The sequence below is a fragment of the Herpailurus yagouaroundi genome, unplaced genomic scaffold (genome assembly GCF_014898765.1).
Source record: "Herpailurus yagouaroundi ecotype Mexico unplaced genomic scaffold, PumYag 28, whole genome shotgun sequence".
NCBI lineage: Eukaryota > Metazoa > Chordata > Mammalia > Carnivora > Felidae > Herpailurus > Herpailurus yagouaroundi.
Window position 1 is genome coordinate 75,899,372 of NW_024412376.1, and position 18,819 is coordinate 75,918,190.

Here is an 18,819-nt window from a genome sequence, read left to right on the forward strand (position 1 = left end):
CTCCTGGTGGAGGAGGTATTCATCCTCCAGTTTCATGGTCAGGACCTGGATGGGGTGGCCCTTGCCATTGGTGACCTGAGGCCCCCCTTGTCTGAAAGTTATCTGAGCTCCAATCTTGGTCAGTAAGTCCCGTCCTAACATCGGGTAGGGGCATTCTGGTATTACCATAAAGGAGTGGGATACCCGGCCCGTTCCCAAATCTACTGTTCTTCGGGTAGTCCATGAATACTGGCTCATACCAGTTGCCCCTTGTACCCAGGACTTCTTGCTAGCTAGTTTTCCTTGTGGGGTGCGGAGGACCGAATGTTGTGCTCCGGTGTCGACAAGGAAGTCAATAGGGGTCCCCTCCACTTTAAGAGTTACCCTGGGTTCGGGGAGAGGGTCCGAACTCGACTCCCCTAATCACTTAGTTCATCTAGCTCTAGGACTTTTACTCGATCAGTCTTGCTTCCCTTCCCGCTGGCCCTTTTTGGACAATCTCGGGCCCAATGCCCTATCTCTTTGCAGTATGCGCACTGATCCTTCTGCAGCTTCTGCTTCCCCCCCTTGGTGGTTCCTTTACCTTTTCTTGCGTCGTCTGCCAGCTGCCGGAGACGGCGGTCTCGTTCCTCGGGGAAGTCAGCAGTGGTAGCTACTAGTATTCTGGCCAGGTCTCGAGTCTGCTTACTGCTGGCAGCCGCCACGGCGCAAGCCTGCTTGTCCTCAGGAGGCTCCTGGTTATTATATACCTTTTTGGCTACCACCAGTAAGTCCTGCAGACTTTTTTCTCCTAGTCTATCAATTTTCTGTAATTTTCTCCTAATGTCTATGGCCGATTGGTTTACAAAGGCCATGATAACAGCTGCCTTGCTTTCCGGAGCCTCTGGATCCATGGGGGTATAGGTATGGAATGCCTCCATGATCCGTTCTAAAAAGGCAGCTGGAGATTCATCTTTTCCCTGTTGTACATTTCCTACCTTGGCCAAATTGGTTGGCTTTCTAGAAGCCATTCGGAGACCCCCCCATTAGAGTCTGGCGGTAGACCCGGAGCCTCTCCTTACCTTCTGCCGTGTTGAAATCCCACTGGGGCCGAGTTAAGGGGAAGGAGGCATCTATCTGAGCCTGGTTGGTGGTGGGATTCCCGTCTGCACCCGGAACTAGTTTTCGGGCCTCATTGAGGATTCTTTCTCTTTCTTCAGTCGTGATCAGGACCTGCAAAAGCTGCTGGCAATCGTCCCACGTGGGCTGATGGGTAAAAAGAACAGAGTCTAATAAATCAATAAGCCCTGCCGGTTTCTCGGAAAACTTAGGATTCTGAGCTTTCCAATTGTAGAGGTCACTAGTGGCGAAAGGCCAATAGTGATGGGGCTGATTCCCCTCCGCGTCTGGGGGTCCGGTGGCTCGCAGGGCAGAATAGTGGAGTTGGTGGCGGAGGCGGATTGCTCCCTCTGAGCCCTTTGTCTGGTAAAGGGCGGGCTTCCCACTGGAGCGTTTCCACCTCCCGCTCTCGGAACAGCGTCTGCCTCCCCTGGAGGGGGAGGATGGTGTTCTTCCGGCATCCTAGAGGGGTTATACGGGGGAGGAAAAATTCATTCTTCTTCAGTACCCCCCTGTAGGACAGGGTAGAGGGGTGCTGAAGGCTGGGTAAGACTTTTCTTCTTCTTTGTCCCCTGCAAAGCAAGAATGGGTTTTGGCTCCGGAGGGAGTGGGGCTAGGAAGGGCTTAAGCCAAGAGGGTGGGTCTTCTACAAGGTCCTGCCAAGTGATAACGTAAGGGAGCTGATCAAGATGGCCCGTCTTAGGCCGAGAGATGATACTCCTGACTTGGTGGATGGTAGGGAGGTCGAAGGTCCCCTCTGGTGGCCATCCGACATTGAAAGTTGGCCACTCGCTAGAACAAAAAAACTGCAACCAACCCTTTCGGACTTCCACACTGAGGTTGTTAGCTCTTCCCCGCACATCCTTAAAGTGATCAATCATAATACTTAGAGGAGTAGTCTGAGTCTGTCCCATAACGTCTGTCCAGTAAGTCCACAGAACAAAACAGAGAAACACAAAAACAGACGAACAGAGGGCCCCTAGAAAGTCTTTCAACTCCATGGAAGCAAAACTGAGAGCTGGCTTAGACATTTGAGGGGATTCCACGTCCCTCCAAAACCGATGAGGGGATTCCATGTCCCTCCAAAGACGACGGCCTCACGCCGACCAGCGGGAGCGACCCGCCTCGTCTCAGACCTTTGAGGGGATTCCACGTCCCTCCAGAAGGGAGGATCGGAACGTCTTCTGAAACTCCTGGCCCGTGGTCCTCCAGTGCGTCCACTTAGACTGCGTAGGGCACTACCAGAATTCCAGAAATGAGCTCACACAGAAAAGACAGAACAAACAGACACTAACCGTCGCCAGTCAGGCTCTCTGGGTCAGGGGTCCCTCGGGGGTCTTGGGGATCCCGGATGAGCCCCCAAATGTTATGCCCAGAATTCATGATCCCCAAAGACCACCAGGGAGCCGAGTCTGATGCAAAAGCAAAAGAGCCTTTATTCGATCTAGCTCGAGCTCAGTCCCCTACCTGCACCGACGCAGCAGTGAGATACCGGGGAGAGAGAGCGAGTTTCAAAAGGACAAAGGTTTTATTGGGGCCTAGGGGCAGTTGGTGAGGTAATGGCTATGGCCTCAGCCGATTGGCTGGGGAAGGGTCCTGGGGAAGGGTCCGAGTCCTGTTAGGCAGGTGAGGGGGGTATTACTCAAGGGGAGGAGGTGTGGTCAAGGTGAAGGACACAGAACAAGATGGAGTCGGCCGGCGTAGGCCCGCCCTTTCAGTTCCAAGTCACCATGTTGATAATTCCAACATAATGAAAATTGTTCTTTAATTGCTGTTACCTGAGAAGTCTTCCTAGAACACTGTTTCAACCTCTCCTGTATTTTGGAATGCAGGTGACCAAATCACAACCAAACAGAAACAGACAAATCCCAAAGCTAGGGGAGCATGGTGATTCAGGGGTGTTTAATAGTTGCGGTAAAGAGCTTTAAAAAAAAAAAGACTTAGTAGTAGGGAGAGGGTGGTCAGATTAAAGGACACAGACTTGTTGCATTCAGTTTTCTTTGTTTTATCAAAAAGATTGGTGTTATGGAGACTTGCTCCCTTCTGGCCATCCTCCCTAGTGTGGGAACAAGGCTTTATTGAGATTGAAGTAAAGTTATTTGGGAGAACAAATTAGAGAGTTGCTATTTGTTTTTTAATTTTTTTTTCTCCCTGACAGAAAAGATTTGAGGAAGAAAACTTTCTGATTTCTTCTGAAAAATATAAAACAAAATTGGCTTGTAAAATGTTTTAGAATTACAAATAAGTAAATTTATTCAGTGATTTATGTTTTAACAGGATCCCTTTGACTGTTGTGCAAAGGATAAAAAGGGTCCAGGAAGGTGGGAAGCAAGAATGGAGGCAGGGTGACAAGTGCAGGAATTCAGACAAAAGACGATGGTGGTTTTGTACAGATTTGTAGCAATAAAGATAGTGAGAAGTGGTTGGATTTTTGGATACATTTTGAAGGAAGAGCCTAAAGGATTTGCTGATGGCTCAGAAGGAAGGTGTGAATAGAATAAAAAATGAATCCAAAGTTTTTGGCCTGGATAACTGGAAGGATGGGGTTACCATTAACTGTAATAGGGCAGACGTGGAAAAAAGTTTTTAGGTCATTAGGAAAAATAATAATATATATGTATACTTTTGAGGATGATTCAGTAGAGAGTGAAAACACTGATAACGGGAGAGAGGAAGGAGACCTATTCGTATCATGTCCTTAGGTAAGTGACAGGAGCGGGTTCCAGTATATAAATAGATTGGCCGAGAGCACAGAGGACATTTTTCTCTTAATAGGAACAAAGGTGGATGATATGGGCGCAGATGATGATTAGGTGGATAGATGGCCAGGTTCTCTTTTGATTGCCTCGGTTTTTCTCCGTGAGGTAGGAATCAAGATCATCATAGCTGAGAGAGAAGATGGGAATAGAAGTGTTGGAGATTTGAGGAAAATAGGAGAGTGAATGGACAAAAAAAATAAAGTAGCACAAGGACCTTCTGCAGATTAGTAATCACCAATTAAAATCTCATTTGTTTGGGAAAACATGTTTGAATTTCTACGCTGCGTTTCCTATAGAGCGCAATGGTGAGATGGTTGACCCAACAGCCTTCCCTTTCTTTCTTTTTTTTTTTTTAATTAATTAATTATTTTTAAATTTACATCCAAGTTATCATATAGTGCAACAGTGATTTCAGGAGTAGATTCCTTAATGCCCCATATCCAATTAGCCCATCCCCCTTCCCACAACCACTCCAGCAACCCTCTGTTTGTTCTCTATATTTAAGAGTCTCTCTTTTTTTTTAATTTGTTTACATTTATTTTTTTTTTTTTTTAATTTTTTTTTCAACGTTTATTTATTTTTGGGACAGAGAGAGACAGAGCATGAACGGGCGAGGGGCAGAGAGAGAGGGAGACACAGAATCGGAAACAGGCTCCAGGCTCTGAGCCATCAGCCCAGAGCCCGACGCGGGGCTCGAACTCACAGACCGCGAGATCGTGACCTGGCTGAAGTCGGACGCTTAACCGACTGCGCCACCCAGGCGCCCCACATTTATTTATTTTTGAGAGACAGAGTGAGACAAAGTGAGAGTGGGGGAGGAGCAGAGAGAGAGGGAGACACAGGATCGGAAGCAGCCTCCAGGCTCTTAGCTGTCAGCACAGAGCCCGACGCGGGGCTCAGACCCACAGACCATGAGATCATGACCTGAGCCGAAGTCAGACGTTCAACTGACTGAGCCACCCAGGCACCCCATATATTTAACAGTCTCTTATGTTTTGTCTCCCTCACTGTTTTTATAATTTATATTTTTTATAATAATTTTTTAAATTATTTTTTATAATTTTTATAATTATTTTTGCTTCCCTTCCCTTATGTTCATCTGTTTGTATCTTAAATTCATCATATGAATAAAGTCATATGATATTTGTCTTTCTCTGACTAATTTCACTTAGCATAATATCCTCCAGTTCCATCCACGTAGTTGCAGATGGCAGGATTTCATTCTTTTTGATTGTCAAGTAATACTACATTGTGTGTGTGTATATATATACACACACACACACACACACACACACACACACACACACACACCACATCTTATTTATCCATTCATCCGTCGATGGACATTTGGGCTCTTTCCATACTCTGGCTATTGTTGATATCACTACTATAAACATTGGGGTGCATCTGCCCCTTCAGAACAGCACACCCTTGGATAAATACCTGGTAGTGCAATTGCTGGGTCATACAGTAGTTCTGTTTTTAATTTTTTGAGGAATCTCCATACTGTTTTCTAGAGTGACTGCACCAGTTTGCATTCCCACCAGCAGTGAAAAGAGATCCTCTTTCTCCACATCCTCACCAGCATCTGTTATTGCTTGAGTTGTTAATTTTAGCCGTTCTGACTGGTGTGAGGTGGTACCTCATGGTGGTTTTGATTTGTTTTTCCCTGATGATGAGTGATGTTGAGCATTTCTTTCATGTGTCTGTTAACCATCTGGATGTCTTCTTTGGAGAAGTTTCTATTCATGTTTATGCCTATTTCTTCATGGATTATATGTTTTTTGGGTTGTTGAATTTGATGAATTCTTTATAGATTGTGGATACTAACCCTTTATCTGATACATCATTTGCAAATGTCTTCTCCCATTCTGTCAGTTGCCTTTTAGTTTTGCTGATTGTTTCTTTGACCCTGCAGAAATATCTTGATGAGGTCCCAAATAGTTCATTTTTGCTCTGGAGACGTGTTGAGTAAGAAATTACTGTGGCCAACGTCAAAGAAGTTTTTGCCTGCTTTCTCCTCGAGGATTTTGATGGCTCCCTGTCTTACGTTTAGGTCTTTCATCCATTTTGAGTTTGTTTTTGTGTATGGTGTAAGAAAGTGGTCCAGGTTCCTTCTGCCTGTCGCTGTCCAGTTTTCCCAGCACCACTTGCTGAAGAGATTCAGCAAGTTGGATATTCTTTCCTGCTTTGTCAAAGATTAGTTGGCCATACATTTGTGGGTCCATTTCTGGGTTCTCTATTCTGTTCCATTGATTTGTGTGTCTGTTTTTGTGCCAATACCATAATGATTACAGCTTTGTAATAGATCTTGAAGTCTGGGATTGTGATGCCTCTAGCTTTGGTTTTTGTTTTTGTTTTCCAGCATTGCTTTGGCTATTTGGGGCCTTTTATGGTTCCATACAAATTTTAGGATTGTTTGTTCTGGCTCTATGAAGAAAGCTCGTGTTATTTTGATAGGGATTGCAACAGCCTTCCCTTTATGACAAGTCATCTGCTTCAGTGGCTTTCAGGAAGTTGGAAGGAAATTGGTCTATTTGGAAGTATTTACATCAAGTTTTTTAAAAATATGTAGAAAAGATCTATCATAACCTCAGTCCAGGCAAATCTTTAGATTTTTTCTGTCCACACAGATGATAAAACAAAGCATCAAGAGAGAAACATTTCTGGGGCACTTGGGTGGCTTAGTCAGTTAAGCATCTGATTCTAGATTTCAGTTCAGGTCATGATCTCATGGTTCATGAGTTCAAGCCCCGTGTGGGGCTCTGTGCTGGCAGTGCAGAGCCTGCTTGGATTTTCTCTCTCCCTCTCTACCCCTCCTCTGCTTGCTCTCTCTCTCTCTCTCTCTCTCTCTCTCTCAAAATTAATAAACTTAAAAAAAAAATGAGCAGGGAGCTTGATATGGGGCTTGATCTCATGACCCGGAGATTATGACCTGAGGTATAAGGTGGACACTTAACCGACTGAGCCACCCAGGTTCCCCTGAACAGTTGGTTGTTAAAACCCCTGACAGAGAGCATCATGATGAAGCTTCAAGGAAATAGAATGGCTTCCCCAAGAATGTGATGCTGAGCTAGCCTCCATCCACTCAGTGAAAAGAGTTCTCATGTGTTAAGACAAAGAAAACCATAGATCAAATGGCTAGTTTCTCATGATACTCTCATGAGAAATGTAGGTTGGCGAAAACTTGATTTAGATGAGGTCACAACTGGTTGAGTAGTCTACCCAAAAGGTTGGGTTAATGACTTCATGGCTGCTTATAGAGAGGGCTTATCTATGACAGGGTGTAGCAGACCTCTGCCCTGGTTAATATCTGTGTCTCATATCTGTGAATATCTGGGAGCAGCAACACTGGGTAGACACCTCTAAATTTAAAATGTGTTGAACAGGGGCACCTGGGTGGCTCAGTCGGTTAAGTGTCCCACTCTTGGTTTCGGCTCAGGACATGATCTCATGGTTTGTGAATGTAAGCCCCACATTGGGCTCTGCGCTAACAGTGCAGAGCCTGCTTGGGATTCCCTCTCTCTCCCGCTCTCTCTGTCTCTCTCAAAAAATAAAGTTAAAAAAATGTGAACAGTCCTGAAAAATGATCTAACAAGAGATTCATGATTTAATACTTAGACTCAAAATTTAAACTGTAGAAGTGCTAAGTGTCTAGCAGGAGATATTAAAAAGTTCATTTGAGAAAGAACTGGTTGTTTTTTCCTACTGTCTGATGTATCTTACAACTGAGACACAGCTAAAATATATGCTAACTATCTTAGGCTGTATTAATACATCATCATACCTAGTAGTGTTCAGTTTGAGATGGCACATTTTATTTTATTTTTTTTATTTTATTTTTTTAATTTTTTTTCAACGTTTATTTACTTTTGGGACAGAGAGAGACAGAGCATGAACGGGCGAGGGGCAGAGAGAGAGGGAGACACAGAATCGGAAACAGGCTCCAGGCTCTGAGCCATCAGCCCAGAGCCTGACGCGGGGCTCAAACTCACGGACCGCGAGATCGTGACCTGACTGAAATCGGACGCTTAACCGACTGCGCCACCCAGGCGCCCCTAGATGGCACATTTTAAAGACCTGTGACAAACTAGAAGTGATCAGTCTTTGGAGGTTGATTAATGGTCACCAAACTAAAAGGAGACTGAAGGATAAGCAGCAGTACCAGTTTATTTATAAGGATAATTAGAACTGCTCCATGGGGATTTGCCTTCAAGTCATCTCATTGATTGATTGATTCATTCATTCATCAACAAATATTTATAGAGAACCTAACCATATAGCAGCACTGTTCTAGGCTTTGGAGGTACAAAACAAAATTCTTGCCCTAAAAGGAGTTAATATTTTAGTATGGGGAGGGACAGATAATAAGTAGATTAATGATATAGTATGTTTAAAGGATATGCGTGCTGCAAATGGTATGGTCACAGAAGGCCTTGCTGAGAAAGTGAAGGAATAACTGTAGATATGAGGAAAAAGAGCATCCTCATAGAACAGCAGGGTCAATGGCATGAAGGCCGGAGTAGACCTGGAGTGTGTGTGGAACCACAGAGAGGTCATAGGTGATGGAATGAAGTGTGGAAGAAAGGGAGAGGAGAGAGAATAGTAAGGAGATGAGGTCAGAGAAGTCATGGTGTGTGTGTAGCCAACTATACAGAATTTATAGGCATTGAAAGGATTTTAGCTTTTATTCTGAATAAGATGAGAAGCCCTTGGAGGGGTTTGAGCAGAGGAAAGACTTGATCTAATATTTTAATAGGATCACTCAGGTTCAGTGTTGAGAATAGACTATAGTTGGAGATGGGGTGGGGTGGGGAGAGCAAAGTAGGGAGACATTAGGAGGTTATGGCAGTAATCCATCGTGGCTTGAAGCAGGATGGTAGCAGTGGAGGTGGTAAGGAGTGATCAGATTCTGAATATTTTTTTTTAATGTTTTTATTTATTTTTGAGACAGAGAGAGACAGAGCATGAGCAGGAGAGGAGCAGAGAGAGGGGGAGACACAGAATCTGAAGCGGGCTCCAAGAGCTGAGCTGTCAGCACAGAGCCCAACGCGGGGCTCGAACTCACATAGTGTGAGATCATGACCTGAGCTGAAGTCAGATGCTTAACCGACTGAGCCACCCAGGTGCCCCAGATTCTGAATATTTTGAAGGTAGAGTCAAACAGGACATGCTGTTGACATGGATGTGGGATATAAGAAAATGAGAGAGTCAGAAATGGCTAAGGTTTTTTTCCTGAGCACCAGGAAGTTTGGAGTCTTTTACTTGACAAGAGGGAACTGTGGATGGAGCAGGTTTGGGGATGAATGTCAGGAAGTACATTTTAAGTTTGAGGTGCCCATTAAGACTTCCAAGTGGTTAGTATATCCTCCCTCTGTGGGCCCTTTCAGGGGATAGCCAAATCATTAATAGTTTTCTTAAGAATGAAAGACTAAAAGTAGGAGTTGAAGGATCACAGTGACTCGTCCCTGACAGCATGAGGTGTGTTCCTTCATTTTCCAAGGGCCCAGAAACAACCATCCTTCTTGGACAGTGCTGGAGAAACAAGACCAACTTCTGTCATTGGCCTCCTGGTTCCTCGATCGGTCATAACTGTTCTCTTTGTACATACTGTTCTTCAGACTGAGTGGGGCAGGCTAAGCTAAAGCTTTATATCTTCATGAGCTTATACTCTCTTCAGGCTCTACTTCTTTGTCACCTCAGTCAAGCATGTGAGTCTTAGCAACTCAAACCATTTTTAGATCCTTACTTTGAGGGGGGCGCCTGGGTGGCGCAGTCGGTTAAGCGTCCGACTTCAGCCAGGTCACGATCTCGCGGTCCGTGGGTTCGAGCCCCGCGTCAGGCTCTGGGCTGATGGCTCAGAGCCTGGAGCCTGTTTCCGATTCTGTGTCTCCCTCTCTCTCTGCCCCTCGCCCGTTCATGCTCTGTCTCTCTCTGTCCCAAAAATAAAATAAACGTTGAAAAAAAAAAAAAAGATCCTTACTTTGAGGGAGTTATTTATTTTGATGGCTGATTACTGGAAGGGTTGCTTTTTTACCCCTCCCTTTACTTTTGGAGAGTAAACTTATCTTTATTTAAGTCTTCTAGTAATAAATATTAGTTGAATGAGAGTTGGTGGATACTTTGTGTCTCTCTTAAGTAAGCAATTATGGGGAAGTGTTTGGAATAACTGGGGATGTTTTGCTTTTAGAATTAAAGATAAATGGTAGTCCCAAATGTTGGAAGGATTATGATGTAAGATAGACAATCTGGCTTGTTTTGTTTTTCCCAGGTGGTAGAGGATTGTTTATAGGTAGAATTTACAGGAAACAGGAAAGAATTTAACAGTTAGTGCTATTCCACAATAGGATAGGCTATTTCTTGACACTGTAGGAAGATTGTGAGAAACCTGCAAGAGAAAGTTAGGTGACTGTTGGGTATATTGGAATCATTTCTATATTACATGCGAGGTATTTGTGATATATTTTGCAGCATTTAAGATTGCTGTGATAAAGTCATCTTTCTCCTTGTTACTTGTGCTGTTAGGGAGAATAGAACTGTAGTAATATGGTTCACCAAGCAATCTTTATTCCTGATATTTTTCCTTAGCTGGAAAAGGGGTATATTTGTGAAATGGTTGGCTGGAGTGCAGGCTAGAATGTGTGGTCCTGTAATGTCTTATAATGGCATTAAGGTAATGTTCATTGGATGACCTCATCTTCCTCAGCTTCAAGCTCTGTGAGTAAACTAGTGAGTTAATGGTTATTGAGGTTTGTGTGCAGTGAAGTATTAACTGAAGTTTGGGAGTATACCGTTCTTGCCCTATAAGGTTTTAACCAAAAATGTAAGTGTTAGAATATACAGGGAAACAGGGTGGATTTATCTGTCATATATATGGGCCCAATCTGGCAAGTAACCTCTGAAATTTCCTGAAGTCCACAGTAAGCTTTTGTATGGTTAGGCTTAGAATAAAGACAGTCACTTATGTCAGTATCTAAATATTAAATATTTCCAGGGCACCTGGGTGGCTCAGTTGGTTAAGTGTCCAGCTTTGGCTTAGGTCATGATCATGAGTTCATGAGTTTGTGAGTTTGAGCCCTGCGTCAGGCTCTGCGCTGACAGCTTAGAGCCTGGAGCCCGCTTTGGATTCTGTGCCTCCCTCTCTCTCTGCCCCTCCCCTGCTTGCACTCTGTCTCTCAAAAAAATGAGTAAACATTGAAAAAAAATTTAAATATTAAATATTTCCAAGGCTAGCATAGCACATCATAGACCTTTTTGCATATATATTTTCTATCATATTTGAAAATTAATTATGATACCATTTCTATTTTATAGGATCTAAGCCTTTCCCACGTTATGGGTATAAACCCTCCCCGCCTAATGGATGTGGCTCTCCACTGTTTGGTGTTCACGTAAATATTATTATTTTCTTATTTGATAAGTTTTATGATTGGTAGGCTATGCAAGTACTCTTAATAATGCAAGACTGTCAGTATGTTCTCAGGTTCACAAATAATTTTGCTTATTGTAATGGTAATTAGATTTATTATATTCTTTTATAGCTAAAACATTTAATAAGTTCTGATAAAACTAAATGGACTAAAATTCATGTTTTATTTTTTAATCTTGTAGATGTTCTGTTGAAATGATATTTCCTTGTGTCACACACATAGTTTAAAAGTTTAGAGTATAGAAGGAGCGCCTGGGTGGTGCAGTCAGTTGGGCACTCGACTTCAGCTCAGGTCATGATCTCACGGTTCGTGAGCCCGAGCCCCATGTCGGGCTCTGTGCTGACAGCTCAGAGCCTGGAGCCTGCTTCGGATTCTGTGTCTCCCTCTCTCTCTGCCCCTCCCTCACTCACACTCTGTCCCTCTCTCTCTCAAAAATAAAGATTAAAAAAACATTTTTTTTTTAAAGTTTGGAGTATTGAAGGAATGCTCCTTAGGATGAAAAAGTATAAATAAAGCCTATTTATACTCTATTAAAACTAGGTGAAGTGGGATAGCTTTTGTGGGAAAACATGACTGATTCCTAGACACAAGATTTTTGCATGTAGTTATTTAAATCAGTTAAAGATAAGTTACAGATTCGAAGGAACAGTATCTTTAGGGAGTGGATTAACGCTCAAAGACTGAACCATGATAACGTAAAATATGAGTCGTAGGAGCTTAAAAGTTTTCAGTGATATTCTAGATAAAGAACATTTTATAGGGGGAGAGGTACAAAATACTTTGGAATATCCCTAAATCAATCTTAGGTCTTGGCCTGACCTTTCTGTTTTTAAAACTTTGTTTGGTGTTTTGGACAACTGGAAGTTACGTTTGTTACCAGCAGATAACTGTGAATATTGCAAAATAGGAAGTTTGAGGCATGGCTGAGAGGGAGAGAACATGGGTGGGTGCGGGTGAGTAATGGGGAGATGTAGAAATAACACGGAAAATATTTGTAGACGGAAATGGATTTTAGAAATTATGCAGCAGTCATTGTCCTTGATTTCTAAGTCTATTTGAATGCAGTGCTTCGGCAGAGGAGTTTTGAATTTCATCAACAATAATCCATCCAAATGCCTCTTTCAGCTCAATATTGGCATCCCTTCCCTGACAAAGTGCTGCAACCAGCACGACAGGTGCTACGAGACCTGTGGCAAAAGCAAGAATGACTGTGATGAGGAATTCCAGTATTGCCTCTCTAAGATCTGCCGGAACGTGCAGAAGACACTCGGGCTGGCTCAGCATGTTCAGGGTAAGGATGTGTGTTACTTTATCTATCGTGACACAGCCCCTTCAGTTTTTTGGGGTGAGGAGTCATTGGTTTTGTCATCTCAAATGAGTTATAGTCGTGGAAGCAAAAAGTGTTAAGAAACCTTGGGAGTGGGGTGTACGAGGCAGAGAAGAATGCATCCAAGGTCTGTGTCCAGTAGTATATCTGTAATTCTCTAGAGTCTAAAGTTTGAAACCCTGGATCCAGTGATTTTAAGAGTATAACACGTTGTATTTGGAGTCGGAAGTTCTACAAGATTTGAGCCTTAACTCTGTCCCTTCATATGTATCTCTGTTAGGAGGGTCCCCAAAACCACTCCCAGGTTTGCTAGGAGGACTGACAAGATTCAGCATATAGTCGTACTCACAGTGAAGGGACACAAAGCAAAACCAGCAAAGAGTAAAGGTACTTCAGTATTCTCATTTATAAAATAACATGAATACCCACCTCACAGAGTCATCATAAGTATAAAATGAAATATCAGTGGAAATACAAGTCACTGTACAAATACTAGAAGTTACAAAATCTCTTCACCGTCCAGCCGAATTATTTACCATACGTTGAAATCAGAAGAGAAGGGGCAGGACAGGAAACTAACTTTTAAGAAGCATTTTTCATAAGATACCATGCTAGATCTCTTAGATAGGTTTTCCTCAATGTCCACAAAACCCAAACAAGTAGGTAGTGTCATACCCATTTTTCAAGGAAGGAAACAGGTTCGGAAAGAAGTAACGTGTCCCAAGTTGCATACTTCCAATTCTAAACTTGCATTCTGGCTGCTACAGTATTCCCCAGACAGTGTCCTGTTGTAGGTCTGATTCTGAATTGCTAGTAATAACTGTCAAGAAAGAAATCTCTGCTCCAGGTGCAGCTTGAACTTCCAGCCTCTGAATGCCCTTGCATGCTTTCGGCTAAGGTAACCTAGTTGTATGGCTGAAGCATGCATGGATGTATTTCCTGTCTTCTGATCTAAGGACCTACGAGTGTGGCCAAATGATGCAACCAATTTCCCTGCAATGCCCTATTTAATAATTATAGCCTTGACACTTCTGTAGTAGTTGTGTTCCTTAATGACATAGCCTTTTGGAGAACTTTGAGAATGTCAAGATTTTGCAATGAATAGTTTCTTCCTTAACATGAGTATTTGAAATTGGAAGATTGGACAATTAAAAGCCACTCTGTGCTATGTCTCTGTAAGTGGAGTGTGTTAAGATAATCTAATCTGGCTGCTCTAGGCCTCTGAGAATAAGAAAAGTAAGTCTATTTTTTTTTTTTAAGTTTATTTATTTATTTTGAGAGAGAGTGAGCGCATGGGAGGATCAGAGAGAGAGGGAGAGACAGAGAATCCCAAGCAGGCTCTGCCCTGTTAGGCTCCAACACAGGGCTCAAATTCATGAGTGGTGAGATCATGACCTGAGCCGAAATTAAGAGTCGGATGCTTAACCGACTGAGCCACCCAAGCACCCCATATTACCTTTTTTTTTCCCTAAAAAAAAATTTTAAACTCTGCCAGAGGAAAAACCTTTTTGATTCCTCTGTTTCCTTTCCCAAGCCAAATTTGGATAATGAGAAAGAGAGAGAGAAAGACTGGGGTCCATTTACGTTAAGCATCTTCAATGATGTGTGATCAGTTCTTAGAAGTCATTGGCCATAATTAAATGTTTTGAGGTTTCTCTGTTTTTAACCTTTATTTCTTCTACACCTAAAAATCTTTTATTGAAATGCAAACTTGAGTGTTCCAAGGCATCTTTAATCGTGGTATTTTTCAGATAAAAGGAAAATTAACAGTGATGAACTAATCAGTACCATTCAGAGAGACTTGTTTGCCGAGTACGTAAAAAACCGAACATTTGCGAGCAAACAAAGCAGATACATGCTAAAGGTGCTGACCCCGGCAGTCTGTATGTAGGCGCTCTGGCTGGCGAGGGTGAGGGTGAGGGTGACATAACATATGTTAAGTGCCCACCAAAGGTGTGCTTGACATCATGCTAACGTGTAATGTATGTGAGGGGAGAGCAGTGCTTTGCGGTTGCCTTGTGGTCACGGTGCTTTCTTACTTCACAGCGTGTGAAACAGCAGTGGAGCTCTTGTTTGATAGTGTTATACATTTAGGCTGCAAACCATACCTGGACAGCCAACGAGCCGCATGTAGGTGCCGCTACGAAGAAAAAAGTGATCTTTAAAGAAGATGCTGACAGGCGGTGACAGCAGAAGGGGACAGAAGAATCTAACCTTTGACAAAGAAATAATGTTTTACAGCATAAAGCTGCCTTACTTTTGTGAAAGGATTATTTTAAGATTTATTTTGACATTCAAACTAAAGCAAAAAGTGGGGGAGGTGATCTTCCTGGACATTGCTGCCTTAGTGTGCCAAGTTGTCTTGACCGATCTCAGAAAAAGGTGTGTGTTAAGGGGAGAATATTTTAAAAGAAGGAGTCTGTAACTCAGTTTTCACAACTGTGTTTACCAAAACAATGAAGTCACATGTAAAATGGATTACAATGTGTGTTCAGCATTATCTTATTTGAAAATACGGGGAAGGGGCGCCTGGGTGGCGCAGTCGGTTAAGCGTCCGACTTCAGCCAGGTCACGATCTCGCGGGCCGTGAGTTCGAGCCCCGCGTCGGGCTCTGGGCTGATGGCTCAGAGCCTGGAGCCTGTTTCCGATTCTGTGTCTCCCTCTCTCTCTGCCCCTCCCCCGTTCATGCTCTGTCTCTCTCTGTCCCAAAAATAAATAAACGTTGAAAAAAAAATTTTTGAAAATACGGGGAAATCTTCACTTAGAAATATATGTTTATTACAAAATTTTAAATATACATTTTATGCTTGGAAGGATCTGACTTTATTTTTCTCTGTTTTAATTAACACATGATATGCTGTTTTCTTGTAGCCCATTGAGCATATGAATAAGTCTCACTTCTATTATTTTATTTTAATGTAATTTATTGTCAAATTGGCTAACATACAGTGTGTAAAGTGTGCTCTTGGTTTTTGGGGTAGATTCCCGTGGTTCATCACTTAAAATACAATACCCAGTGCTCATCCCAAGTGCCCTCCTCAATGCCCATCACCATTTTCCCCTCTCCCCCACCCCTCCATCAACCCTCAGTTTGTTCTCTGTATCTAAGAGTCTCCTATGGTTTGCCTCCCTCTCTGTCTGCAACTATTTTTCCCCCTTTCCTTCCCCCATGGTCTTCTGTTAAGTTTCTCAAGATCCACGTATGAGAAGTCTCACTTCTATTAATGACAAGACTGGTTACAAGGACAAGGTTTCCATGTCTCTTTTTCTTGTAAAATTGGTGGCCTCTTGGGGAGCAAAACCAGGATAACTAAGTATTATGTAATGTGCCTAGAAGGTGACATGAACAAAATTCAGATGCCCAGCCACTCCCATTTTATGAACTATTCATATGAGAAATACCATATTTTGCTATAACCTTTGGCTAAATTGAAGAAAACATGAATTTAATGAGACAAATGAAAAGGTGCTTCACATACACATTAGAGCATTATATGCTGCCCTGCTTTGGTGTTTATTCCTTAGCACTTGGTCCTCATAGTAGATTCAGGTATATTTTTAAGACAGTAACCTTTTCCTAATAGCAGTCTTATTACTAAACATTGTTTTTGAAAAAAAAATTTAAGTCTTTAACTGTGGAGTCAAAACAGATGGTAAAGCAAGATACAAAGAGCTATCTTTTGTAGATTTCTTATTTACATTGAAAATTGTTAGCAGATGTTTAAAAGCAAATCCCAGACCCTTAACTACCTCTGAAAATGTCTGTGTGTGTTGAAAGCTTTCTACCCTTTGGAAAGCCCAGCTGTATTCCTCTATGCCTCTTTGCTTACCACCGGCTGTTGACTCTCCCTAGCCTACGATCCCAAGCCATATATAACTTTTGGGTAACCTGTGGTCAGAGTTATTAAGATGAACTGCTTGGAATGTCAGAGAAGGCAGCTCCAGGAGAAGTGGTTCTTTTTAAGTCATTACAGGCAGAAGTGGGCAGAAAGAAAAGTGTGTTCTAGAGAAAGGGCCACATTCCTAACTTTGGATATATATCATTGCTGGGAACCTGGTAACTTCCCAAACCGAGCTGGTGGAGCTATTCTGCTAAGAGATGTGTTCTCTGTGAGACAGGGCAAGTGTATCCCTTGTGACTAATGGAGCAAACTGGGGTCTAACTTAAATGTTTGGAACCCTTAATTGATACTTTCCAGACTTTTTAAAAAGCAGCAATTTTATAAGCTCTCTATTAATATTTACTATTGAAATACTTGACCAGGTAACTTTTAAACTTATAATAAATTGATGGGTTTTCTTGGCAGCATTGGTTTCTCAAGAGGACAGACTCAGAATTCTGTAAAATATTTAATTCATGGTCATAAATTATACACAAAGAGCAGTAGAAACTGTTTTTACATGTTAAGATTTTGATCTTGGAATAATTTTAAGATTTACAGAAAAGTTGCTAAAATAATCTAGACTTGCTCTGTACTCCTTACCCCTAACATTTTACATAACCATGAAACATTTGTTAAGAAATCAACTCTAGACTACATTTGGATTGCATTGGTTTTTCCACTAATGTCATTTTTATTTTCCATGATCCAATCTAAGATACCACATTGCATTTAGTCATCATGTCTGATAAACCTCTGGTCTGTGATGGTTCCCTCAGGCTTGTTTTTCATAACCTTGACGGTTTTGAGGAGTACTGGTCAGTATTTTGCAGAATGCCCCTCAATTTGAGCTTGTCTGATGTTTCCCTCATAATGGCACTGGGGTTATGGATATTTAGGAAGAAAACCACAAAGGTGAAGAAGGGTTCTTCTCATCAAATCATATCAGTAATTGAATGTTATCAACTTGATGGTATGTTAACTCTGGACACTTCTTATTTTTTTCTTTCCATACTTCTGTTCTTTGGAAGTCAGCCCCCAGGTCAGTCTATGGTGAGTCTATGATGAGCGGGCAAGATTCTGTTCCACCTTCTGGAAGGGGGAGTATCTTTATGTGGTAAATTTTTCTTACAGAAAAGTCTCCTCCCACCTCAATTATTATTATTTTTTTACATTTATTTATTTTTGAGGGAGAGAGAGACTGAGCATGAGCAGGGAAGGGGCAGAGAGAGAAGGAGACACAGAATCTGAAGCAGCCTCCAGGCTCTGAGCAAGTGGTCAGCACAGAGCCTGACACAGGGCTCAAACCCACGAACTGTGAGATCATGACCTGAGCCCAAGTTGGACTCTCAACCAACTGAGCCACCCAGGCGCCCCCCACCCCCCCGCCCTCAATTCTTTATATCAGTATGGACTCCTGTATATTTCCTTTAGACTTTGGGTAATGTTTACTTTGTTACTCAAGTTGTTCCAGCTTGGCTCTTAGGAGTTATGTCAGGTTGGCTCCTCTGTCTCTTTGATATATCCCCATCCTTTTGATTTTTGAACACTTCCATACTTCCTGGTAAGAATGTGGGAAAGTTGATCTGGGCCCAACCTGTGTATTTCTAGCACTAGAATCTGCCTCTTCTCCAAAGAGGCAGTCCCTTTTACCAGTCTCTTTTATTGGGGAATGGTTTGCAGTGCAACTTAGAAACCAGTATTTGGGTACTGGATTTGCTCATTGCTACTAGAGGATCCATTCTGCTAGATCCTCCCAGCAAACAGAGCTAGGAAATATGTATGTATATTAACCCATGTACATGTACGTCTCTATAATGATTTCTGTGTGTGCATATATATTAAGCTGAACAGGAGTTCTTACTAATGTCTTCCCTTGAATTATGTACCACAGGGCATGTATTTAGATTTTAAGAATGGCATTTTCCCTATCCATAGAATAGATTCATAAAAAAACAAAAAGAAAACCCCAAGACTAGCTTTCTGCAGCTCTCTGCAAGAAACCTAAGACTGATATTTTTGAATAAAATTATATTGCCTTTAAATACCACCTATGTCTTTAAAATCTTTTGATGCACCTCTTCCAGGGACAGATATGGCTGTATTCATTTCATAGGTGGAAAAACTGAGGCACAGAGAAGCTCTAAGGAAGAAAGAATTGTAATAATGAGGACACAAGTAAGTTATACACATCTGGAACCGGCATTCCTTCAGTGAACCCATAGACTATACTAGTAATATTAATTAAAATGTTGTTTTATTAACTTTATAACTAATTCTCCCTAAAATGAAAAAGTGGTATTTCTGTCAGTATATATAGAAGTACAAGATTGTCGGGAAATCAA

General features: G+C 42.1%; 1 protein-coding gene across 4 annotated transcripts in view; it reads left to right on the plus strand.

The window, feature by feature from the left end:
• PLA2G12A (phospholipase A2 group XIIA) overlaps positions 1-18,819 on the plus strand; it is a 41,578-nt gene that overhangs the window by 5,209 nt on the left and 17,550 nt on the right. For 2 of the 4 annotated variants that reach the window (XM_040476293.1, XM_040476358.1), the window contains exons 2-3: positions 11,151-11,227; positions 12,392-12,557. In XM_040476293.1, coding sequence (XP_040332227.1) covers positions 11,151-11,227; positions 12,392-12,557 — 243 coding nt within the window. Of the gene's footprint in view, positions 1-11,150; positions 11,228-12,391; positions 12,558-14,639; positions 15,072-15,556; positions 15,562-18,819 lie in introns of those variants that run through there. The other 2 variants (XM_040476350.1, XM_040476345.1) reach the window with 2 other exon arrangements.